The sequence below is a fragment of the Oratosquilla oratoria genome, chromosome 16, assembly GCF_046742065.1.
Source record: "Oratosquilla oratoria isolate Oo_2021 chromosome 16, ASM4674206v1, whole genome shotgun sequence".
Lineage (NCBI taxonomy): Eukaryota > Metazoa > Arthropoda > Malacostraca > Stomatopoda > Squillidae > Oratosquilla > Oratosquilla oratoria.
Genome location: NC_134792.1, coordinates 45,751,689 through 45,777,740, shown reverse-complemented (window position 1 = coordinate 45,777,740; position 26,052 = coordinate 45,751,689). Strand labels below are relative to the sequence as shown.

Here is a 26,052-nt window from a genome sequence, read left to right as displayed (position 1 = left end):
GATGCAAGGTAGTGCTTGTATAGTAAAGCAAAATATTCGTAAATGCTTGAGGTGCTGTGTTGGGTTACAAAATCTAGAACAGTTTTTTCCCGAAACACGGCAAAAATAAATACGGGAAGTTAATGTGTGATTGTGCGTATCTTATATTATTAAAATTTCTTGTCTCTTGTGGCTATGTGCTTTCATTTTACCGCAATATTCCTCTTCCTCCTCCAGGCACGTTTTGTCCCTGTGGTCTTCGGGGACGGGCGTGGCCACCTTCGTCGGGCCTCTCCTCTACTCTGCCCTGACGACAGCGGGTCTTCCACCGAGGACTGCCCTCCTGTCCTTCCTCGCCGTGCCCTCAATCATCGCCCTCAGGTAGGTTTCGCTTGGAATGTTGGGGCAGAGGTAACAGTAACTGTTGGGAATTGGAGAGAAGAGCGGAATTCGAACAAGCTTCCGATGACGCCAGGAGAACCAGTTATTTAGATACTTGTTCCCCCTGGGAAATGGTCTTACGGCCTTCATTCTCAGGGTTAAACCTACTACGCCTAGGATCTAACAACACACATCCTCACCGTTCCCCCTGCAGCTTCTGGTGCCTCCTCAGCCGAGCGACTGGATCTTCCTCCCGCGGGTGCTGGCGCCGGTGCACGGGCGACGGACCCAATCCGGAAGGCGACACCGAGGATGAGGTCAACCTGACGGAAGACCCGGGCGCCCCGGCCCCGGACAAGCTGGCGGCAGCCCTCAAGAAGAAGGTCTTCCTGTACATGGCGAGTGGCGCGTTTGTTTTGTTTGTCCACGCACTTGCGTCGCTAGCTATCACGTATTTCAATATTTTTTACAAGGAAATATTTCGTAATGTACATACCTGAGTACAGGCCTATAAAATATCACACACTATCAGATATTCAGTAGCAAAATACCCATGATTTTTCTTCGCATGCATATTGCAATGCCTACCGAGTCTAATATGAAATTGTCTTGTCCAAGAAAGAAAAATTAGACTAGATTTATTGGCAATTGATTGTACATACATCCCCCGGGGACTGTCTAAATCTGGTAGAATTCGGTCTTCTTATAGTAGCAAGCCTTTCACGAAATGCTTTCAAAGTGTTGCCTCGAGTCACGTTGCCCCAATGACCGGGATTTTCTTTTGCCCTCTCGTTGCAGCGCGCCCTGGGCTACGTGGGTCCTCTGACAGCCTTCTACCTCATCATGTACTTCACCAACCAGGGACTGGTGAGTGGTCTTCCTCCGCCAGCTAGCTTCTGTATTTTTGGACAATCTTACGCCGCGCGCTCTTGTTTTAAGTCATGGGTGTTTATATTGGTCGGTCGGTATTAGTGTGGTCTGTGTTGTTTGACGGGGAACGTTGCAGTATGTGTGATCCTGTGAAGGAAACTAATGCAACACACAGACTTAAGTTTCTTTTCAGGGAGAAAACGGGAGATCGCCAGGGACTGTTGCCAGCTACTGTGGGGCCGAGGGTTTCCAGGCGAAAAGCTCGAGCCAGTAAAAAAAAAATAGTAAAAGTAATTATTCATGTTTGTATTTGTCTGCTGTTGCAGCTGGAGCTTGTCTACTTCCCGGCGTCGATCCTGACCCACTCGCAGCAGTACGCGTGGGTCAACACAGCGCGATGCTTCGGGACCCTCGTCTCGAGGTCGGCCCACAAGTTCCTCCTCCTGCCCCGGATGTGGATGTACGTCGCCCTCGCGGTAAGGTTCGACGAGGCCGACCGGGGTCACGAGGGGTTTTCTACCCTTTTTCTGTATTTTCATTACCAGTGAAGTGATAAGACGTTTCTTTATAGTATGATACGGCAAGGAGACTTTGATAATAATCTGGTGCGTCGCAAATTGCTCGTTTAATTTCATGATCTTCTTGCGTGTTTGAAACGCCATATTTGATTAATGTTGAGTTTGGAGTAAATTTTTCAATTTTTTCACGGTTAGGCTTCCCGAATATTTTTATTAAACAAGTTGCCGTTCTATCAAGGTGGTAAACGCGGCGGCGAGGATGACAGCAACGTCTTTGGTTTTACTGATCGCCGTCCTCGTCGGGAACGGCAACCACGACGTAAAGCCGTCTTCGTTCCCCTCCCCGTCCCATTCCCCGACGGAAACGAGGAAGAGGAGGGGGAGGGGGAGGGGACGGGGAGGGGATGGGGACGGGGAGAAGAAGGAGAACGAGGAAGAGGACGGGGAGGGAGAGGGGATGGGGACGGGGAGGGGAAGGGGAACGGGAACAAGGAAGAGGACGGGGAGGGAGAGGGGAACGAAGAGGACGGGGAGGGAGGGAGAGGGGAAACGAGGAGGACGGGGAGGGGAAGGAGGGAGAGGACTGAGAGGGAGGGGGAACGAAGAGGACGGGGAGGGGAACGAGGACGAGGAGGTCGACAGCAGCAAGGGTGAGAACTGGTCCTCATTCTCGCCCGGGGGGTGGGGGTCAACGAGCACGAGAAGAGGAACGTCAAATAAGAGAAGGGAGAGGGCGAGGGGAAGGGGAACGTCCTCGCCTTTACCCTTTTCGGTCACGTCCTCACTGCCCTCCTCGTCCTCGTCTATGTCCTCGCTGCCGTCCTCGTCGCCTGTGTTGCTGTTGTTTCTTCGTTCTTGCTCTCGTTCAGGTCCTTGCTGTCCTCGACTTTGTTGTTCCAGTTTCCACTATAGTCGTTGAGTGGAACCTTGTCAAAAGCACTCTCTAGGTACAAGTTCACGCTTACTCGATAGAGTTTCCTCCAAATGTAGATTTAGTGTGAGGACCCGGGAGCTACACAAGTACAATGTCATCTAGACACCAACTTTTGGTTCCCCTCACAGATGGCCATCTTAGTCGTGGTGGGCTGCGAGGCACACTATCACTTCCTGCCCAGCGTCTACGTTGTAGTCACGCTGCTCTTGGCACAGGGCATCCTCGAGGGAAGCGCCTTCAGATCGTCCATGTTCAACATTTACAACAAAGTAAGTTCACAGTAAAAACGTTTGTACCGATGAATGACTTTTCGCATGTAGGTGCCAACAAGCATAGCCATGTATTAGAATAATAACGTGCAAAGTGTGAATCTGCACACATTGTAATGTCATGGTCAGGTACAGGCTGTTCCCACATTTCCATTAATATCCTGTATTGTGATAAAGACTGCATTATGTCACTGTGTAAATAGATATCTGGCATGCTGTAGATGCTGGCTGCTGTTTTTTATTTTATTTTATTTTTCTTGGGGGGGGGGGGGGGCAGCCATGGGTGTCCTGCAAAAGTGAACTGGGGAAATGGATAGACTGAAAGAATAACAGACCCCTTTCACCCTATTTATGATCAGTCCCCCTTTTCCTCTCAAGAATCCATCTTTAATTCTATTCTATTTCAGACGACACCTGAAGAGCGTTCCTTCTGCCTGGCTGTGTTCCCAGTGTCACTATTCCTTCCGGCAGTGGTGGCAGGCCTCACTGCCATCCCCACACAGAAATTCCTGTGTTCCATCCATCGCTATGCCTGAAGAGCTTCAGCGGAAGGGCAAGTGAGGAAGCGGGTTGGCGGTCATGATCACCGACCTTGAAATGGGTCCTCCCGAGCATGTTTCGTGAAGCTGGAAGTGGCTTGGTGTTAGTGCACAAAAAACATTGACTTGTGACATTTGAGCGAGACCCTTGGGAAAATTTATCTCGATGGGAGTTGGACTTGAATCATCACCTGAACTCTGACCTGCATTTATGTCATTGTTTAAATTCTTATTTTCTGTGTCATTTTATCATAACTGTACATCTCACAGCTTCATAGTTAGTGTACATTAAAACTTGTTTTACACAAGTCTGTGAACAAATTACCATTTAAGTTTTGGGTTGTGCTTAGGATGACTTGCTACAATCCGATCGGAACTCTTAACCTCATCCAGTGTGATGTGGTTGGTCACAGCTTTGAGTTGAAGCTGTTCCACTGATGTGTTTCAATGTTGACTACCTCTGGTTAGTCTTTCAAATGAAGACCTAGAGACCTGACATTGGCCACTGTGGGTTAGAAACAGACCTACATGTTCAACATTTGAACAAAACAAAGAAACTAATATAACAATATACAAACAATGCATACGCTCAGTGATGAATTATGCGAGTCCTGCATGGGCTCCTAATCTCAGTGAGACACACCACAACACCCTTCAAATCATACAAAACAAAGCCCTAAAAACAATTACAGGCTGCACAAATACAACACCTACAGACCATTTACACCATGAAACAAAAGTCCTCAAAGTCAAGGACCACCTCGACATGAGAGGCACACAAACACTTGCTGCAGCCACCACAAACACATCACACCCGCTACACTACATAGCAGAACACCCACACACACCAAGAAACATTAAAACTACACCCAAAGACCTTTATTACGCACAGATACTCTCTTCTCTTCCTCCACAACCACCAAATACCAGCCTCTGGAAACATATTCATAATCATATCACTCACCGCTCCATTAACACACTGAAAGACAACACACTGCTGCATGCCAGACCCCCTGATATCCACCCTTCTGAATCCTCTCTCCCACGAAAGGACAGAGTCCACTTGGCCAGACTGCGATGCGGTCACCACCCAGCACTTCTAAGCTACCAGAAGAGGCTGGACGACCGTGTTGTGAACAGCTGCCCAGGATGTAACACTTCACCCCATACCATACAACACATAATGGAAGACTGCATTATACACAATCATGCACGCAAACAACACAACATACACTCTATAAAGGATTTGTGGGAAAACCCAGTTTCGGCTGTGGCCTTCCTTGGGGAGACGGGACTGCTCGGACAGACAGTCTAGGGAACGACAACAACAACATGGCAGGTATTCACGTACTATAGGTCTCCTCATAACAACATAAGGTGGGTGACAGCATTAAAGAGAGAGAGAGAAAAAAAATTGTATGACGATTGAAAACTGAGTACAGTTCACCCCAAAGGCTGTGCAGCATGTCACACTCCACATTAATTCATGATACTGTTACATGATATTGGTCAGTTCACCTACAAGTTTCTTCCAACTGGGTGGGTGGGGCTCTGAATGGGGTCCAAGCACTGGGAACTGGATACTTGATGACTTTATTCAAGTGCTGAAGTGATCTCTGGGAGATGAACAAGACAGAAGTATGCTAAGTGTGATGGGAATGAAGAGAGAGCGAATGTTCTTCTTTTATGCCTAGCCATTTTACTAAGTAACTGCACATCATTTGGAGGTGGTGAGAAAAATAAATAAATAAAATGAGGTTTATGCCATTCTCTAGGCTAGTGGTCCCTAACTTTTTGTAGGCTGAGGGCTACATCTGTCATAAAACACAGCAGAGGGCACCTTCCCCAGAGAGAGAGAGATTTTCTTACCTTTCAAAAATTTAGTGAGAAGGCTGGCTCTGCATTCATTTTACTGGATTAACATTACATATTTCCTTAATTGTTATTGTTTGAAAATATATATATATATATATACTTATATAGAAATGTTAAACTGAAGGATGTTTCACAGTTTTCTGGTTGACCTTTGCGGGCACCATAATAAGGTCCCGAGGGCGCCATGGCGCCCGCGAGCTACAGGTTGGGGACCACTGCTCTAGGCCTTCTTGGCAGACCACCTGTAACTTACCCTGTAGCTCTCCTAGCCCATCACTCGTAGGTAGGTCAACCCGCAGAGTACAAAGAACATCACACTTCATACCTTTCATGCCACTTCACAATACCTTACAATTCTGCTTGAATAGACTTATTCTGAGGCAGGAACCAGTCATAGAAATTTGGACTGGTTTAAGGAATTAAGAAAGCCTTAAAAGACTTGGACCAAGAATCCATGGAGAATGAATGCTACATCTTTCTCAGTTCTTGAGACCTTGTATGACCATAGAATTCTTATTCAGACTTGACACCTCAGGGCTGCAGATTCAAAATGGGAAGACATTAAACACAAGATGTAGAATGTCTAGGTTTTGACCAAATACAGAGCACAAGACCATACAGTACATCAGTGATGGACCATATGTATAGAGGAAAAACAACCATTACTTGTGATGGTATGGTTTCAGACCCCACTTTCAAATGCACATATGGTAGTGAATACTGTAACTGTACAGTAAACCAGGTCTCCTGCATGAGAATTAAGGCATCTGAGTAAATGATCAGTTGTAAAGTTCTGCCAATTAGTAATACTGGGCCTCTGTACTATCTATGTACCAAGAGGATTCCTCCACCTTATATGGGAGGTAGCCCTTATGTTATGCACTGGTAGGAAAGGTCTGCAGGAAACCAATAACTCAACCCCAGACTATTTCAAAGTAATAGTTTCTATTCTGACTTTGACAAATGTTGTGAGATGGCAATTCATAACTCTGCCTCCATTGAAATAAAATCCAAGTTTACTATGAAGGGAGTACATGGAATAATCATGGACCATTCACACACATTTTACCCATTATGCATATGTAACATTTCATAATTTTAAAAGAAAGTATTTTAAGAACTACTGAAAGTACTTAGGGAACACTAGGCACTATAGCATATAGAATAACTAATGCCTGGTCTTGGCAAAGCATGCAGGTGTGGTCTGAAACATTGATTTTGTAATCTCTACTATTTTGTATGGGAAATATTCTATTTGTATACCTCTTCACATATTTGAACATTTTTAACATGACTCCTGAATGTCCACTTCTGTACTGGTGCAAATCCAATACAAATAAAGATTCTTTATTATGGTGTACGTTTCCTTTTGACATACATACACATACTCGTATATATATATATATATATATACCAAAGGCTTTTTCCCCCTACACTGGGGGTAGCCAAAAAGAAAAAGGCATACAAACCACTCCCACCCATTCCATTAACATACATACATATTTCAAAGGCTTTTTCCCCCTACATGGGGGGTAGCCAAAAAGAAAAAGGCATAGAAACCACTCCCACCCATTCCATTTTCTACATTATATTACATTAACAAGAGGTTAAAACTGTTCTCCAGAAACAACAGGAGCCTGAAAGCTGAGGGTCTTGACAAGATATCAAACCATCACATCAAAAACTAAGGGCCAGACAAAATAACAGCCTGCACATGTATCTTTAAATATCTGTAGTCCCATAACTGATTATACATACATATAAAATAATTCCGACAGTCGTCCCTGGACTCGAACTGAGGTCTTGCGAAATGCAAAGCCGACACTCTACTGATTGCATTTCGCAAGACCTTGGTTTGAGTTCGGGGATGACTGTCGGAATTATTTGATTGACATCGCCAACATTGGTGATTCTATTCAGATACATACACGTGTACACCAAAAGGTATTTTCGTCATTTTAATGAAGGTGGACAACCAAGGTATGCAACCACTCTTCACCCATGTCCCTATTATGTAGATAAATGATCGTCCCTGTCTCCTACCCACTGCCTGGTTCAGAAGCAATGTAGCAAGTCACAGTGCTTTCATTTATATGATTTGGTTTAACATCATGAACTATCCCCTATTAGGAGGCTAGGATGGTGCCCCTTACAGAGGACTTTGTAGCATGAAATTTAATCAGGAAAAAAGAGCACACATTATCTCCATAATAAAACAACAGCCTCCAGCATCACACAAGTCCATATTGTGCCTCTCTACAACATCAAAGCTAATGGAAATATGGATCCATGAAGAACTGAAACTCACAGACCACCCTGACTGAGCCAACAAGGATCCAAAGATGACCACTCCTCTAGAGTGCTGCTCACACACTTGAAAACACATATTAATTGGTTTCACCAAGAACCTCCAACAAAGCACTAATGGTTGCAAGTAGGACAAGGTCTCTGACATCACCCTGAACTTCCCCAATCCATTGACAATGAAGCCAGGCACAGTTTTATATTCCTGCCCTTGGTCTGACACACCCATTGTATTACTGAACACAACCCCAACCCAAGGAATGCAGCAAGGCCAATACCTGCTGCATGCTTCTCAATTTATTATATTACAATTTTGTCCTTTGTATATTACAACACCCCTTTACAAAAACACACATACAATCACTACTTTCATGGCCACCAAATATAGTTTTAATACCTGATACAAGCCTAAGAGAAAAAATTCCCATGAGAATTATAGTAATGTTTACCTATCTGTGCTCAGGTCACCATCCAGCACAAAAGAATACAAACATGAATCAGGCTCCATGTGTAACCATCACACAATGAAACTGAACATGTATCTTACATTGTCCTATACAGATTGACCTTTCATTAATGGACACCACATTACCGGATATCAGATGCAACGGACAAAATCCGCTGGTCTGGTCCAACAGTCTAAATTTCGCGGGTAGGGTGAATGCGTCCGTCAGTTTAGCGTTTGTCCGCTGAGTGGCTGATGGCATGATGGCGCGCACTTTGTTTTGTTTACTAGTTAACAAGATCGTGATCGGTGTGGACGTTTATTAGCTGCGTTTGCAGTGTTTTCGGTGTTTTTGGTGCTGTGCAATCACTATGCCACCCAAAAACCACTCCAAATCAACAGATTATTCTCATCAACGGACACCATTACCCCACTTTTAGTCCGTTAATGAGAGGTCAATCTGTACTCACTCCAGACGAATCCATGAAATCTGTTCAAGTGAATTTTTGGCCAACCCAGAGGCTATGGCCAGCTTCCTGGGGGCTGAGGAGCTCCTGAAATAAGAGAACCAAGGCAACCAATTCAGCAACATCACTATTTGTTTATTTTCATTTCATTGTAAAGAGTCTGCAGTTATTCCACTTCTTGTTTGGTTGGATTTCTCCTTGTTCCAGTTCTGTTTTTCTATTTGATCCCTGAGGAGCTATGTCGTATACACTTTGGGTTTCTCTCCTGAATACCAATAGATAAATACACTCATCACACCAAGACAAATCATTCCCATAAAATACCATCCATGGTTAAACACACTTTAATTTACTTTTGTGGGCTGCCAAAAACACTTTTTTTTTTTTTTTTAAGAGCTACAAGCTAATTTTGTTCAGAAAACAGTGATGTACATACATATTTCAATGGCATTTTTCCCCTTACATGGGATGTAGCCAAAGTCAAAGGCATAAATCTACTCCCACTCATTTCATCTCCACATACTCTACTCCCATTCACCACCCCTTCCTCCCTCTTTTCTTAGCTCCTTCTGGATGACGGGTCATCCCTGCATCTTGTCCATTGCCCTGGGTCATGAGCTAATCAGCAATACACAGCAAGGTTGCTTCATTAAATCAGCGACCTTTCCTTGTGCAGAAAAAGAGAAGATAGGGAGAAATCCCCATCACCTCCCACCTACTCTCTTCCATGCATCACACCATCATCTATATACAACCATACTCCACTTACCCCTATCTTGTTTTCTCCCTTCCTTCCTTGACAGACATTTTCCTCTCTCCTAATGCCCATTTTACCCCATCCATCTGATCCTTGGTTGCCCCCTCATGATCACTCCTATCTCTGCCTTCCACACATTTTACTAATTTTTCTTCACTCATTCTTTTCACGTATCCAAACCATCCCAATACTCTTTCATCAACCCTATCTCCCAACTCCCTTTACCTCGTTTCTTGCTCGATTCAGCCTGGTAACCCCTACCATACTTCTCAAACTCATTAAACTCTTCCTTATGTTCCATGTTTCTGTTCCATACAGTGCTGTCAGCTCGCTCGCTCCTTCATACAATCTCCTTTGACATTTGAGAATAGATGTTATTTCTCTTTACACTTTTTAATCCCTATGGCATTTACTTGCTTCTCTCAATCTACATTTTACCTCCTCCACCCTCCCTTTCCTGCCGCATTCGCACCCAAGTATCTAAAGCTATTCACTTACCCCAATCTCTCTCCCTTAATACTCTTCCAATCTGCTGCTGTCCTCTCCCCTTGTACATCTCATCACCTTACTTTTGTCCACATTTATCTTCAACTTTTCTTTTGCACACCTTCCCAAACTTTGTCACTAACTTCCTTAATCACTCCTCTGATCCTGTTACAAGCAGTGTCATTGGCAAACAACTGGCTTATTTCTAATTTTTTCCCCCCATTTTCTTTAACCATCTCAATTCCCCAGTCCATTACTGTTTACCTCTTCCACCACCCCATCGATGTATATATTGAACAGCCAAGGCATAACACATCCCTGGTGAAGTCCTACCTTTACTTGAAACTACTAATACATACATATACCAAGGCTTTTCCCCCCTTACAAGGGAGGTAGCCAAAAAGTTAAAGGCATAAAATCATTCCCACCCATTCCATCCCTGAATACACTCCACACCCTCCCTCTCATCTTAGCACCTCCTGGATGATGGGTCATCCCTGCACCTTGTCCACTGCCCTGGGTCAGAAGCAGTGTCGCAAGACACAGCAAGGCCACTTCATTAAATCACCATTTTCTCTATATAATTCATTACATATGATGGACATTCTTGGGAATGAAATAAAATATACATGGTCATATGTTCTGTGTATTTTGGGATTGGGAAAAAAGTCGAATTCTGAAGCTCTTGCTTCATAAATATATAAAAACTAGTTTCAGTTGGCGTGAACAACTTCACATCTTGTATGTCTCTGAAGATCAGTCAAACCATTCTGTGCTACAACCCCAATTCCAGCGAGTTGTCTAGCTGCAACCCGAGATATTAATTTCAAATTACTTTTACCTTCCCTCCCTCATCCCTCTTTTCCAAGATCCCTTACTGCTAAACAATCCTTTCTTGCCAAAACTTGGCTTACGGCCTGCTGACCGCACTCCTGCACTATCCACCAATGAACAAAGATGGCAGGTCTACAACTTGAGAGGAATTTCTGAAGACCTGTAGCAGTTGTTTAAGGTGAGTCAGAGATGTCCATGTCCACAGCTTCTCCAGCTGTGTCCTTTATCTCCTCCTGCTCAAACTTGTTAGCTTTAGCCTTTTCTGCTGCCTCCCCTTCATAGCCTTGCTCCTCTTCATCGTAGTCTCGCAAAACTTGCTGCAAAGAGATTAAAACTTTAACATGCATTACCACAATACTTTTAAGTCTTCTGCAAGAGAGAACAGGGGTAATGGATTTGATTGCAAAATAACCTTGTTTACCTTCATTACCACCACACCCTTACATATGTGGAACAACCATGGCAACAACACAATCCTGATGCATCTCCATATACACTATGAACCATTCATTCTTTTCATTCCTGATAACACATGCCCTAATGCTCCTGTAAAAACTTGACCATCTTCAAGACTCCTCCCCCAACATTTCTATACATAACATAATCCATGAAGCCTCTCTATTGACCCTATCATACACTGAAAAAAAAACACATACATATACCAAGGCTTTTTTCCCCTTACAAGGAAGGTAGCCAAAAAGAAAAAGGCATAAAATCATTCTCACCCATTCCATCCCTGAATACACTCCACACCCCTCCACCCTCCCTCTTATCTGTGCACCTCCTGGATGACGGGTCATCCCTGCACCTTGTCCACTGCCCTGGGTCAGAAGCAGTGTCACAAGACACAGCACATCCACAGCAAGGCTGCTTCATTAAATCGGCGACCCCCCCTCTCCGTCCCCCATGCATAAAAGGAGAAGACGGGGAGAAATCACTTCAGGCTGCGTCAAATTTTGCTCACACATACTACCTCACCCCATTCCACCTCATGCATCACAACATCATCCATATACAACCATTCTACATTCACCTGTCTTCTGTCCTCTCCCGTCCTTCCTCAACAGACATTCCCCTCTTCCCCAAAGCCCCCTTCACCCCATCCATCCACCTCATCCTAGGATGTCCCTTCATGTTCACTCCCTCCACATCTACCTTGCATACCTCTTTTACTAGTCTTTCTTCACTCATTCTTTCCATGTGTCCAAACCATCCTAATACTCTTTCATCAACCCTATCTCCCAGCTCCTTTTCCACCCCTGTTCTCCTCCTCACCTCCTCATTTCTCACTCTATCTAGCCTAGTAACCCCCATCATACTTCTCAGACACCTCATTTCAAACACATTCAAACTACTTCTCTCTTCCTCTCTTATGTTCCATGTTTCTGCCCCATACAGTGCTGTTGGCACAATCACTCCTTCATACAGTCTCCTCTTAGCATCCATTCCCAAATCTCTATTCCTCATTACACTCTTCAATCCACCAAGGCATTTACTCGCTTCTCTCAATCTACATTCTACATCCACCTTCACTCCACCTTTTCCTGCCACATTTGCACCCAAGTATCTAAAACTATCCACTTCCTCCAGTCGCTCTCCCTTAATGCTCACTTGATCTACACATCCTCTTCTCCAGTTACACTTACACTTTTCTTGTGCAATTACTTGTTTTGCTCCCCTCCTAAAACATTCATAGTGATCTCTCCTCACCTAGTATAGCAGAACTATACATGCCCTCCTCCAATCCACCATGATTGATTGATTAATTAGAGTGGGCAAAAGCCCGGCACAGGGTCGTTAGACCATTCGTGCCATGGGATAAAATAGATAACGAGGTTAAAATATTAGATTCTAAAAATTAAAACAACTACAACGTTATTGTCTGACTAATTATTAAAATAATCTACGAAATATATACGAAGCCTAGACATTAAGTAACGAGCTACAATAGAAGTAAGATTACCAATACATAGGTACGACACAATTTATTAAATATAATAGAATAAATTAACGTCTTTTAAAAATCCTACAAGGGGTTGTATCATGGGTGTAGCACCAAGCATCTTACGGAGGTCAGGAGGGAGGCCCCACTTCCGCCGCCAAGGCTCGTAGTATCTGCACTCGAGCAGGAAATGACGAACGGAAAAGGGAGAGCCACACCTCTCGCAAGAAGGGGGAATCCGGGGAAGAGAGAATAAAAATTTGTGGGTTATCTTTGTATGTCCAATACGTAAACGGTTTAAAAGTTTCGGATAGAAACTGTTGTGGTGGGAAAGAATTGGCCAGCGATCTGCAGAACATTTTATGCTCCGTAGCTTTTGGTTCGTTCTAATATTGTCCCAGGTGGTGTCAAACTTTCTACGCACGCGGGAGGAGATGGTAGTGCGGATGTCGGAAAAGGGAGAGTCCCCGCGCGATGGTAAGGGACGGGCCACCGCAGATTTGGCCGCTCTGTCCGCCTTCTCATTGCCAATGATACCAACGTGTCCAGGGGACCAGCAGAATCGGACAGTTTTTTCCCTGGCTGCTGTTCTCGTTAGCCACTCTTGGATCTCAGATATCACGGGGTGGGACGGAATAAAATTAGTAAGTGCTAAAATTGATGATTGAGAGTCGCTATAAATGGTAAAATCATTAAAATCTGAATTAAGAATAAAGTGCTTCAAAGCGAGTTAAATTGTGTAAAGTTCAGCCGTAAAGACAGATGAGGTGAAGGGTAATTTTGCCGTGAAAGTTTGAGATGATGTTACGGCTGCGCAGCCCACACCAGCGGGAGATTTTGACCCGTCAGTATAGACCGCGATGGAGTCGGCATGTGATTCTTTATGCTCCTCAAACGAGGCAGCAACGATGTAGGGCAGGTGTCCACTTTTTGATTGTTCCATGGGGCAGAACTCGGGAATGGGCTTGCACCAAGGTGGGGTATCAAAGTTTCTGGATTCGGACACCTTAAGGGGGCAGTCGCTTCCCTCCTCAAGTAGACGGAGCGCGTGTATGTGTGCTGGGACTGAAGCCGACCTTTTGGTGTTGTACGTATCCCTGAGTCTCACGTTATTAACCACATCAAAAGATGGTATTTTTCTGAACGATTTGCACTTGAAGTAAAAGGCGAGTAAAAGTTGCTCCCTTCGGTTAGAGAGCGGCAAATCGCCAGAGAGGACGTAGAGGGATTCGACAGGAGAGGTACGGTAGGCACCAGTACACAGTCGCAAAGCCTGGTGGTGTACTGTATCGAGGGAGCGGAGGGACGTTGCACTTGCCGAGGAATAGATCTGGCACGCGTAATCCAGCCATGATCTTATGAGGGTGTGGTATAATCTGAGGAGCGAAGGCTGGTCCGCTCCCCAGTCGCGTCCAGAAACCGTCTTTAAGATGTTGAGGGTGGAGAGGGAAGATTGTCTAAGATTGAGTATGTGGTTGTTCCACGTAAGGTTTTGGTAAAAAATGACCCCAAGAAACTTAGTCGACTGTTCATAGGGTATTGGAATGCCTCTCAGAATAATATGTGGAGGAACTTTCTGGCATGGTCGTTGTTGAGACTTGCAAAAGTGCATCGCCACCGTCTTCGATGAGGAGAATCGGCAGCCTCTGCGAGAGGCCCAGGAAGTAGCAGCATTTATACCGTTCTGAGTGCGTGTGATTGCTGTGAAAAGGTTTATGGAGGAGAAGTACAAAAGGAAGTCATCAGCGAAGAGTGAGCACTGGAGTGAAGTGTCTGCCTCAGCAACCGCCTGGACTATTCCATTGATGCTGACCAAGAACAAGGTGGGGCTGATGACGCTGCCTTGCTCCTGGGGTTTGGGCGACGAATATGCTCCACCGATCTTCACTCTCAGAGTCCTATCTGATATGAAAGCTCGAAGGAAGGAAAACATCCTACCCCTTACTCCCATCTCGAGGAGGTTCATCAAGATACCCCCTCTCCAAGTCGTGTCGTACGCCTTCTCCAGGTCGAAGAAGACGGCGATGGTATTCATGTTGCGCACTAGGGCGTCCTGCACGTGTGTCGAAAAACGGAGTAGAGGATCTAAGGTGGAGCGGTGTCGACGAAAGCCGAATTGGTAAGGGGTGAGGTGGTCTCTACTCTCCAGGTAGTGGGTAAGTCGAAGGTTGACCATCCTCTCAAATATCTTGCATAATACACTCGTCAGGGCGATCGGCCGGTAACTAGAAGGGATCTGGTGATCCTTGCCTGGCCTGGCTATGGGGATGATCATAGACAATCGCCAAGATAATGGTAAGAGACCAGAGTACCAAATCCTGTTATATATCGCTAGAAGGGTTATGAGAGTCTCCGAAGGAAGGTGTTTAATCATGTCCACACTAATCGTGTCGTCGCCTGGGCTAGTATTCGGCGTCTGGTCGATAGCATGCTTGAGTTCGCAGAGGGAGAAGGGCAGATTGTAAGTTTCAGTGTCGGTAGGAGCGTGGTCATCAGAATTCGTCACGTGATCCGGTAGCTGGAGTTCTCGATGTAGGGCAGTAGAGCTGGAAATACGGGAGAAGTGTGTGGTGAGTTCCTCGGCCACCTCGCACGGGTCTGAGATAACGGTGTTATTTATGAGGAGGGACGGTTGAGGAGATGGTATGTACCTGCCGGAAAGCTTCTTCATTCGGTTCCAAACTGACGCCGAAGGCGTCGACGTTTTAATGGTCGATACGTAGTTCTGCCATGATATGCGCTTCGCCTCCTTCATATACTTTCGTTTGGTCGCAACCGCTTTCTGGTATACCATCTTATTGGTCTCCGTCGGAAGGCGACGGAAACGCCGGTAGCAGGAACGAGAGGTGTCACAAAGCTTCCGGCAGGTGTTGTCCCACCAGGGAACAGGTGGTCTGCCAATCGGTGGGCGGCTAACCGGTATAGAACCGCCGGCGGCGTTAAGAACAATTGAGACGAATTGATTATAAGCTTGAATCGGGTCATCCACTCGCAAGTCACTTAGTTCGGAGCACAGCTCCCCAAAGAGTGGCCAATTTGCCGCTTTCAACTTCCACCTTTGGGGCTGGGAGATGGGAGGAGGAGAAACACGAGAGACTACTATCGGGTAGTGGTCGCTGCCGTGTAAATCCGCACACACCCTCCAGGAGAAGTCCACGAGGACCGCTGAAGTGCAGATTCCGAGGTCCAGGACAGAAGTAGTGTTGAGGAAGATGTTATGATAAGTCGGGTTTTCATCGTTAATGAGGGAGACCTCGTTCTCCTCTAAAAGTTTTTCAATGGCACGGCCCTTCTTGTTACGGGAAGAGCTATGCCACAAAGGACTGTGTGCGTTCAGATCACCAAGAATGATAAATGGGGGTGGGAGTGCATCGACAAGTTCTTGGATGTCGGAAGCATTAATGCTAGAGCTTGGTGGCAGGTATAGGGAGCAGATTGTGTAGCTCTTGCTAAGGATGGCCCATACAGCGGTCGCCTGGAGAGTTGTGCGCAAAGGGATGGTAGAATGTTGAACGCTTCCGTGGACGACTATTGCAGCACCGCCCCTGCTTGGAGAACCGGCTGCAGGAACGGTACTGTAGAACCTGTAGTTCATACCTAGATTATAGTGACTGGAGGGAAGCATAGTTTCTTGGAGACAGACAACTCCGGGGTTGTGTTCACGGAGGAGGTACTTCAATTCCTCCCCGTTCGCACGAAGACCTCGGATGTTCCATTGAAGGAGTGTCGTGGGTGGTGAGAATTTGAAGAATTAATTAGAGTGCCGCCCCCCGATGGGGGATGGCTTAAGTTGGCCATCATGGGGTTTACGAGATTCGCGTCCCATAGGAGTTTTTTGAGGTAAGGTCTTGGCTCTCTGGTCTCTTTCTTTCGGTCTTTGTTCTGGTGATTTAGAAGATGGATCGGGATTAGGAGGCAGTTGTTTCCTCGACGGATCTGGCGTGGTTTTGATAGGGTGAGGCTGTGTAAGCTTTTTATTGGATTTGGGGGACACTGAGGGAGGAGGCTGAAGGGAGGTGTTGGAGGGCGCGGTCTTGGATGGGCGGTCGTTCGAGTCGCCGTCAGGCAGGGGTCGTTTCTGGGGAAGCTTCTTGCCAGAAAGGGCAGGGTGATGTTTAGGTAACTGCAGGAATGATGGAAGGTCCAAGAGCGAAATTGTGGAGTTGCTTGGGCTCTTCATCATAACGTCTTCGGTATCAGGAATCTCCCCATCCTGCACAGACGACGGGGTGGAAATGGATGTCATCTGGGGGAAGTCACTCATTGATGAAGAGTTTGTGCTAGATTGCGCCAATGGAGGCTGAGAGCACGATTGTCCCGAAGAGGGGGGCTTTTTCTCAAAGGATGGTGTGGGCGATCTATAGACCTTAGTTGAAGATTTTGATGACTTGCTAGGCTTAGAGTTGTTCTGGGGCAATTGTGACTTACTGGCTTCAGGGCGCTTCTTCGGTGATCTATCAGAAGACATTACGGGTCGAGAAGAAGGATTAACTGGATCCAGAGTGCCAAGATTGGGTGTATTTGTCAGATGTGGAGAGGGAGAATCAAGTATGAGATTACCATCGGTGATGCGAGATATGACACGTTGGGAGGTCGACTGGCGTGAAGATTGAGAGGATTGTGCGGGGACGGTCGCGGCGGATGATGTGGTATCCGGATGTGATGATGAGGGAAGGAGCGATGGGTTAGCCTTTACTGAAGCCTTCGTTGCCGATGCGTAAGACGTGGGGCGCTGACCCCCCCGTACGATGGCTGCCGCACCGCGAAAGCTGGTTCGGTTATTGTACGCAGTTTCCGAGACCAGTCTTTGCCAGGAGTGTTCCTCACACTCCCTTGAGAATGTGCGGTGAGTGCCATTACAAGCAGCGCAGTTTGGCGCGAGATCGCAGCATTCACCCTCAGTGACGTGGGATGGTTTGGCGCAGTTGCGGCAGAGGGCAGGAGAACTACAGATTTTGGAGGAGTGACCGTACCGCAGGCAGCGGGTGCATGTCCTTGGCGATTGAACGTAGGACCTAACCGTACAGCGGTGGGGTCCAATCACGATCACGTCTGGGGGATTTGAGTCGGAGAATTTTAATATTATCAGCGGTGTTGGGACAAACTTTTGTTCTTCTGGGCTATACTTGGATACTACATGGGCATCCAAGATGTTCTGGGGGCACATGTTAAGAAGGGTAGTGGTTGGAAGGCTACTAAGGGAAGAGTTAAAAATCTTACCCTTTGAGCCATTATAGTCATCATATGGAGAAATCTTGAGGATTCCGCTGCCATAAAAATCTCCGGACGTACCCTGGAGCATAAATCCCTGGTGGGGTTTTACCTTCACTAGGTAGGTGTTGCGACCAAAGCACGTGAAGGTTTCTGGAGTGAGTGGAGGGTTGGCGATCATTTTGTTGATCATATTAAATACTAGGACATCGTTACTGCCCTCCTCGACAGTCACTAGGTTATACACGGGGGCTAAAGCATTGGGATGGGGACGTTCAGGGAGCTCGGGAGTAAGGTATGTATCATTAGGGACAAAGTCATCGTCTTGTTCTTCAATATTTGATATTTTTAGGATGGAACATTTCAAGGTCGAATCCGCGATTTTATTACCATTGAGGGCAACGCTGGCTGCAATGCATTCTGATGGAGCTAAGAAACGCACATAAAAGTTGTTATAATTTGACTTAACACGAAGAGAAATACGTTCGATGGTACCAAAAGGGGTGACTAGCTTCATGAGCTCGAAAAAGTTTAGGTGCCTTGGGGCATGTTCGATGCCAAGGAGTCTTTTATTCGGGGTAGACGACGCTGTCTTACCAGCTGCGTCAGCTGGAGCCGGATTTGGGGGGCCGGCCACCCCACTAGAAGGAGATTTTTTCATGATTGGCTGCCAGGGCCAGGTTGTAGTGAGGATAGGGAGGACGGCACCAGGCGGAGCCTCACGCCTGGGCTAGGACTTGGATCGTAATCCTACTGCACCGGCTTACCGTGCTGCAATGCAGGCGCCCTTCGAGGTGGCATGATACCCTGCCACCAACAAACCTATTGGCAGGGACGCATTACCGTAGGATGGGTGTAGCGCCGCTACTGAGAGGGGCGGTTGAAAGTTAGGTCGGAGGGAGGGGACAGCAAGCGGAAGAGAAGGGAAGAGTGGAAAAGGAAGTCTAAGAGGAAGACCTGTGCAGGGAAACAAGAGCCCCGCCCGGGGATCGGCATTAGTCGCCTCTTACGACACGCAGCCGACGTGGCGGGGGCTATATTCTATACTACACCCCCTAGCCCCAGGGGGCCCAATCCACCATGACACTTCCTTCTCTTATACACACAATGAGCCATCTCACCCGCCATTCCACTACTACTCTTCCACCCTTTTTCTGACATTCCATACATTCACCCAATCCATCTGCTTTTCCAGCTTTCATTTGCTTCAGTGTTACTTGCACTTCCTCTTTTAATATAGTCTTATTATTATCTTTTCCCATAATTCATTCACTGATTAAATCTATATTTCACACAACTTTATCATACCACTTCCATGTATTCACAAAAGAAAAAATTCTTGAACATTCTTCTTTCGCCTCAGAATTCCCAACAAAAGTAATGCATTCTACTATCCTAGCTAGATTTATACATACCTTGGAATCCTTCTTTGTTTTTTCTTCTTTATCCTTTTTTTCCTTCTTCTTCTCCTTATGCTTTTCCTTGTGTTTGTCCTTATCACGTCCCTTATCCTTCCGATCACGACTTCGGCTTCTATCTCTCCGGGATTCTTTCCTGCGAGACACATGCGATCCTTCATACAATCTAGAAAACACCATTCCATCTGTTCTTTAATACTCCCATCTAACCTCTCATTTGCTGAGCCCTTGCCATCTTTTCTAGTCTCTATCCCTTAGTACACAATCTTTTATCATTGTTTTACCAAAATAATTCACCTGTATGCTCTAAGTATCCCTCATCCTAGCTGTTTCTAATATCATGTTTCATCCAGAAAACTGAGCGTAAGAACCACACCCTGGCCAAGTTAACACTACACATTTAGTCTCTTTCCTATCACTGATAACCTTTTAACATGTTTCATTATTAAAATTCCACTTACATGCTTTAAAATCTAGTGGTACAGTCAAGAATGCTCCTAAAAAATTAACCTAATCCACTTGAGATATAACTATATATACATACACACACACACACATGGTGGAGAACAGGGGTGGAAAGATAACTGGCAGAAAGGTTTGATCAAAGTGTGCTGAGGTGGTTTGGGCATTTGGAAAGAACAAGTGAGGAAAGTGGGGAAGACAAAGAATAAGGTTGATGGTCATGGTAAGGGGGGCACTGGATGCATGAAAAATGTGTTAAGCAAGGAGGACAGTGTGTGTAAGACCACACACCACACTGCTCAGGTTAGCAGTAATGGTGCAAAACACAGCACTCCAATAGAAGGGCTTGACAGCTGGAGCTGGTTTACCCACCATCATTTCATTACATGGGGACCCCCCCTTACCCTATCCACCCAAGAATTATGTAAAGCAGACATGAAAAATACCCCTTCAGGCTGTCATTCCCTCACCCATTTACAACCAATCTCCATTCATTGCTATCTTTTGCACTATCTTCCTTGCTCAACAGTCATTCCTCTTCCACCCAATTGCCCTCTTAAGCCCATCCAAGGATCATCCTTTCTAGTTCCCTCCATCTGCTTCCACTTTCCACATATGTTAGTCTTCCTTCTACCTATCTATATACCAAGGGCTTCATCCCCATTATATGGGAGGTAGCCATTTTTTTCATGTACCCAAACAATCTCAGGATATATATATATATATATATATATATATATATATATATATATATATATAAATATAATGTAATAGCAGCAGAGGGAAAACACACATGTAGAACAAAAGTTTATTCTTAGACTAGTTTTGCACTGTGGTGCTTCTTCCTGAAGAAGCACCACTGTGTGAAACTAGTCTAAGAATAAACTCTTGTTCTACTTTGAGTTTTTTCCCTCTGCCTCTCTTACCTGTTAGAAAGTCTTCACACACACACATACACACACATGAAAATGTAGCATAATGGACAGTACAAAATTGGAAACAAAGAAGTAAAAAAAGTCCATTCAGAAAGGAACCTGGGAGTAATCATCTTAAGTGACTTGACACGTGATAAACATGTCAATAAATTATTTGGATAATTAAACGAGCCCTTCAAGAAAGACCACAATAACTCAGTATTCCAGAGACAAGCCCCCCCCCCCCCAAAAAAAAAAAACTCACACAGGCATACCTGCTCTCAGGACACCATGAAGAATTAAAACAGTGCCAACATAGAATAGGCCTGGCCACAGATTCAATGTGCCACATATGCAACCACCACACATGGGACAATGAACACCCCATACAACAATGCCCCAAACTAACAATCCCTTGATAACAATATATCTTTCCTGAGTTATAGTCCTGGCCAGACTACTGCTGGTTACCTGAAAGCTGCAGATTTTCTGCAAGAGAGTCCAGGACATACCCATTTGCCTAAATGACTAACAGATCCCCATCCAGTACCCCTTTGTTGCCACTTCTATTTTAGCTCCTTGTGGATGATGGGTCATCCCTGTCCTCTAACCCATTGTTCAGGTTAGATGCAATGCAGTAAGACAGCACTTCCCAAGTAGGTTCTGACAGCTGAAGCTGGTTTACCCTCACTACTTCAACTCAAAAGGTATTACCATTCCCAATGTTGGACATTGTAACATTTTAGATTCCCAGTTAAGAACTATCCATTGCTCTGGCTAATACTCTATTTTTTTTACTTAACAGTGGGCATCACCTTACTGGTGGGTTTAATAATAATAAAATAACAATAATAATTGTTGCCTCAATAAGAACTGGAAACCTTCTGTCCAACAGTGGCTGACAATGGTTTTTGAACCTTCCCACAGATCTTTCTGGAAAGAAACACTGGACTACTGTCTGTGCTCTATTAATATGGGATTGTTTAGCAGTAACAGCAACAGAAGTTGTAAAAGTATTAATAGTGGTAGTATGAGGAGGTGCAGTAAGGCATTGCCAACTCTCCTTATGTGAGAAAGATTGAGGAAAAACAGTTGATAGAGGAACACCTTGGGTCCAACCCTGGGACCAAGTATCAGTCCCTCATGGCTGCACTTCCAGATGGAGGTGTGGGTATTGACAGGTTTTGGTGGTGGTGGTGGTGGGATGACAATTTTTTTCTGTGATGTCTGTTTGCAGGACCACTGCATGCAAGAACCCATTCTTGATCCCACAGCTGGGGTAATCAATAGGTCATATGCATGCAACTGAACCTAAGAACACCATTCTTACGCGGGACTGCTCGGACAGACAGTCTAGGGAACGACAACAACACCGCCATTCTTACACAATAAGCTCCTGCTTTGGCAATTTTTATGTGTTCAAAATTAAACCAAAGCTGAGGACTCCAATGCACCATATTTAAACCAATTTCACTTCAGTTATGCAAAAGCCTGTTTGCTCACTAAAATTAATACTAATCTGCCTATCAATACTAACTTAGCACTGATCTGCCTATCAATACAACTTAGCACTGATCTGTCTATCAATGCTACCTTAGCACTGATGTGCTTATCAGTGCTAACTTGACACTGATCAGCCTATCAATGCTACCTTAGCACTGATGTGCTTATCAGTGCTAACTTGACACTGATCAGCCTATCAATTCTGGGGTTCAATTAAAAACATTTGCACATGTCAATCTTAACAATTCCCACATTTCCTACACAATCATTTAAATTAGAACTAGATGGACTTCAAAACCCATGAAATTCTGTTTACAATTGTTTTCCAGTTAATGAGCTCAACAAGGACAGCCCCTCCAAAACTACATGTAAATACACCAGATATAAAACATCTTTATAAAATATAAAAATCTTGGATGCTGGGAAAAATATACAAAATAAACTAATAAAAAGCACATTTGCAGGAGAGAAATGTATCATTCAATATATATGGACAAAGTTAATTTCAAAACAACTGTGATCAGATAATTCAATATAGAGGCTTCCCTTGAATTAAGTCATCTGCCTGTGACATGGTTTCAAACCAGTGGTTCTTAACAATGGGAGGCACACCCGCTCAGGGTGGAATATGGAACTGCCAAAAAAGGTATGGTGCTAGGTGACGAGGTGGGTGCATACAGCTGCCTTATTACCCTTTGTAAAGTTTTGGTGCCCATGTCATACCATACTTTGACTCTGCTGGAGAAAAATAACAGATAGGACCTAAGTCCCCATTCACTCCACCCCATTTCGTCACCTTTTGAAACACAAATGGGAATACTGTGGCAACATTCTTATCCCACTGCCACAAAAAACATGAGAAAACAAGTGGGGGTGTCCTAGATCTTCCAACAAGCATAAATAATCTGACTGAAAGAAATTTGCAGCTTACTCTCTTTAAATATACCATGCCAGCAGATCCTCCCGGTCTATTTTTTTTAACTCCCTTTTCCAATCACATTACCATATCATCTCTCTTTGCTTTTCCAGTGTGGTAAGTCTGTTTTTCAGTCTAAACTCATGTGTATCAGGATTGGAATCACTGGATGTGTGTGTGCATATTCATGAGTATGTGTGTATATTTATATGCATGTGTGTGTGTACATGTGTAATCATAGTATACAGGAAAGGAGCAATGGTTGTGAGGTCCCCATCTCCTACTCTCCAATTTATCATATCTAGCTTCAAATTCATGTTTGGTTCCAGCCTGGTCTAGCACATGTGTTTGTTTTGAGGGAGATGTGATAAAATTGGTGTTTATGATGGGAATGACCAACTTGCTACAGGGTAAAGTGTACAGATACAGGTTAAGAACCAATGATTTCAACCATTTCTTTTTTCTTTATCAATCTACCACCAAAAGATGAAAGAAGCCTGAATTTTAACTAATGCCTAATCTTTACCGAAAGTGTGTCAGTTTTGAAATCGTGACCAGTAACTTGAAAACTGAACAGTAATATAATCAATTACACCATTTTCTTTTACAATGATGTGAAAGGCCTACTGATATTCTGAGAACTAGATGTTGAGAACAGGGTTTTCGCTTACTTTTTGTGTGAAGACCCATCTTTGGAGGATCCCTTCCTGATGGAGAGGGACAAGAACAAAGTCAACATTCATAAACTTCCACAATATGCAGATTACAAAATATAATGATGGCTTCCATCTACAGCACACTGCTGTCATCCTATAATCATATTAGTATTACTAATAAAAAGGGGTCTACTTTACACATGTACAAGATGGTCCAAAAGACCTTGGACAACACACAACCTGAAACAAACTTTATGAGGCAGTAATTTATTACATTAAGAAACAGAGCTAGGTTTAAAAAGTTTGGAAAAGTCTACCTCTTTATCACCTTGCATGATACCACCCGAGCAATATTTCAAATTAAATTGACCCAAGATCCAAATTATGCCTAAACAGTACCTTAATAATTACAGGTCCTTCACCATGAGTGATCTGATCACAAAAATTCATGATATCTCAGTTCTACATTACATGAATAAATCATGATTAAGTGCCAATATGAGGCCCAAACACCATGATCTATGTCAACTCTGTACAGTTACAAATGCTACATTGTTATTTATCAAACCAATTTACCATCAATACATGAGTTTATTATGGCAAACAAAATTTGGTTAAACATTAAAAATACATACACACATACCAAGGGCCTTTTTTCCTCTTACAAGGGAGGTAGCCAAAGTCAAAAGATATAATTCCAGTCCCAACCATTCCACCCCCCTTTACCATCCCTCCCTCCCTCTTATCTTGGCTCCTCCTGGATAATGGATCATCCCTGCATCTCACCCATCGCCCTGGGTCAGAACCAATGCAGCACGACGCAGCACATCCACACCAAGGCCACTTAATTTAATCAGTGACCCCCCTCTCCATCTCCTCATACAGTAACATTGAAGATAGGGAGAAATCCCTTTGGGCTGTGTCAAAATATCATTCACACATAACCACCCCCAATGCCCACCCACTCTTGTTCATGTATCACAGTCATCCATACACAGCCATTCTCCACTCACCCCTATCTTCTGCCTACTCCCTTTCTTCCTGAACAGACATCCTTCTCTTTCCCAATGTTCCTTTTACCCCATCAATCCACCTCATCCTCAGTCATCACCTCATGTTCACTCCATCCACCTCTACCTTCCACACTTCTTTTACTAATCTTTCTTTACTCATTCTTTCCATATGTCCAAACCATCCCAATACTATTCCATTAACCCTATTTCTCATCTCCTTTTCCACCCCCGGTTCTCCTCATTTCTCACTCTACCCAACCTTGTAATCTCTACCACATAACTCAGACATTTCATCTTAAACACATTTAAACTCTTCCTCTCTTATGTTCCATGTTTCTACCCCCATTCAGTGCTGTCAGCACAATCACCTCTTCATACAATCTTCTTTTAGCATCCATTCCCAAATGTATTTCTCATTCTACTTTTTACTCCCCCAAGACACTTACTTGCTTCTCTCAATCTACAATCTACCTCCACCTCAACTCCTTTTCCTGCCACATGTGACCCCAAGTATTTAGAGCTATCTACTTCCTCCAGCTTCTTTCCCTTAATACTCATTTCCTTCAACTTTCTTCTCTTGCACACCTTCCTAAACTCCACTAAATTCCTTAATATCCCCTCTGATCCTGCCACTAGTGCAGTGTTCAGATAACAACTGGCTGACCTCACACTTTTCTTCATATTTTAACCATCTCCAATTCTCTGCCAATTACCCTTGCATTTACCTTCTGCAGCACCCAATCCATGTACATACTGAACAACCATGGTGACATGACACATACCTCAAACCACTTGTTCTCTACATTTCTAATTCTAACACAGGCTCTATTACTCACAAAAACTTTTGACTGCCCTTAAGTTTTCTCCTATCCCATATATCTGCAAAACCTCCTGCAGTGCCTTCCTGTCTACCTTGTCATAAGCCTTTTCCAGATCCATAAAGGTCCAAAAATCCTCCATAACCTTTGCTAAAGCCTTCTTACATACCTATTTTACCACAAAAAATTGATCCATAAAACCTCTACCTTTCCTAAACCCACTCTGTTCCTCACTTAATCCTCTCAATCACCCTATATAGCTATTCTCCACTCACCCCTATTTTCAGCCTTTCCCCTTCCTTCCTCAAGAGATATCCTTCTCTTGCTCAACACCTCTTTTACCCCCACTCATCCATCTCATTTTCGGTCACCCCCTAATGTTCAGTCCATCCACCTCTGCCTTCCACATTTCTTTTACTAATTTTTCTTTGCTCATTCTTTCCATGTTTCCAAACCATCCCTCATTTCACAACTCCCTAAAATACTTTGACAATCTTCCTCTCACTGTCACCTCTTCCATTATTATCTCTCCATCTGCACC

At 44.4% G+C, this 26,052-nt stretch overlaps 2 protein-coding genes across 10 annotated transcripts in view; one reads left to right on the top strand and one right to left on the bottom strand.

The window, feature by feature from the left end:
• The window catches only part of LOC143033953 (battenin-like), an 80,872-nt gene extending 74,153 nt beyond the window's left edge, over nt 1-6,719 (top strand). Inside the window, exons 7-12 of the mRNA XM_076199661.1 lie at nt 217-360; nt 575-758; nt 1,159-1,227; nt 1,557-1,706; nt 2,811-2,951; nt 3,359-6,719. Of these exons, the coding sequence (XP_076055776.1) occupies nt 217-360; nt 575-758; nt 1,159-1,227; nt 1,557-1,706; nt 2,811-2,951; nt 3,359-3,487 (817 nt within the window). The 3' untranslated portion in view covers nt 3,488-6,719. The remainder of the gene's footprint in view (nt 1-216; nt 361-574; nt 759-1,158; nt 1,228-1,556; nt 1,707-2,810; nt 2,952-3,358) is intronic.
• A 3,737-nt stretch (nt 6,720-10,456) lies between these two features.
• Srp54 (splicing regulatory protein 54) overlaps nt 10,457-26,052 on the bottom strand; it is a 41,583-nt gene continuing 25,987 nt past the window's right edge. For 5 of the 9 annotated variants that reach the window (XM_076199651.1, XM_076199652.1, XM_076199656.1 and 2 more), the window contains 3 exons: nt 23,696-23,731; nt 19,227-19,395; nt 10,457-10,975 (listed from right to left, as the gene is read on the bottom strand). In XM_076199651.1, the coding sequence (XP_076055766.1) occupies nt 10,832-10,975; nt 19,227-19,395; nt 23,696-23,731 (349 nt within the window). In that variant the 3' untranslated portion in view covers nt 10,457-10,831. The remainder of the gene's footprint in view (nt 10,976-19,226; nt 19,396-23,695; nt 23,732-26,052) is intronic. The other 4 variants (XM_076199654.1, XM_076199655.1, XM_076199653.1 and 1 more) reach the window with 3 other exon arrangements.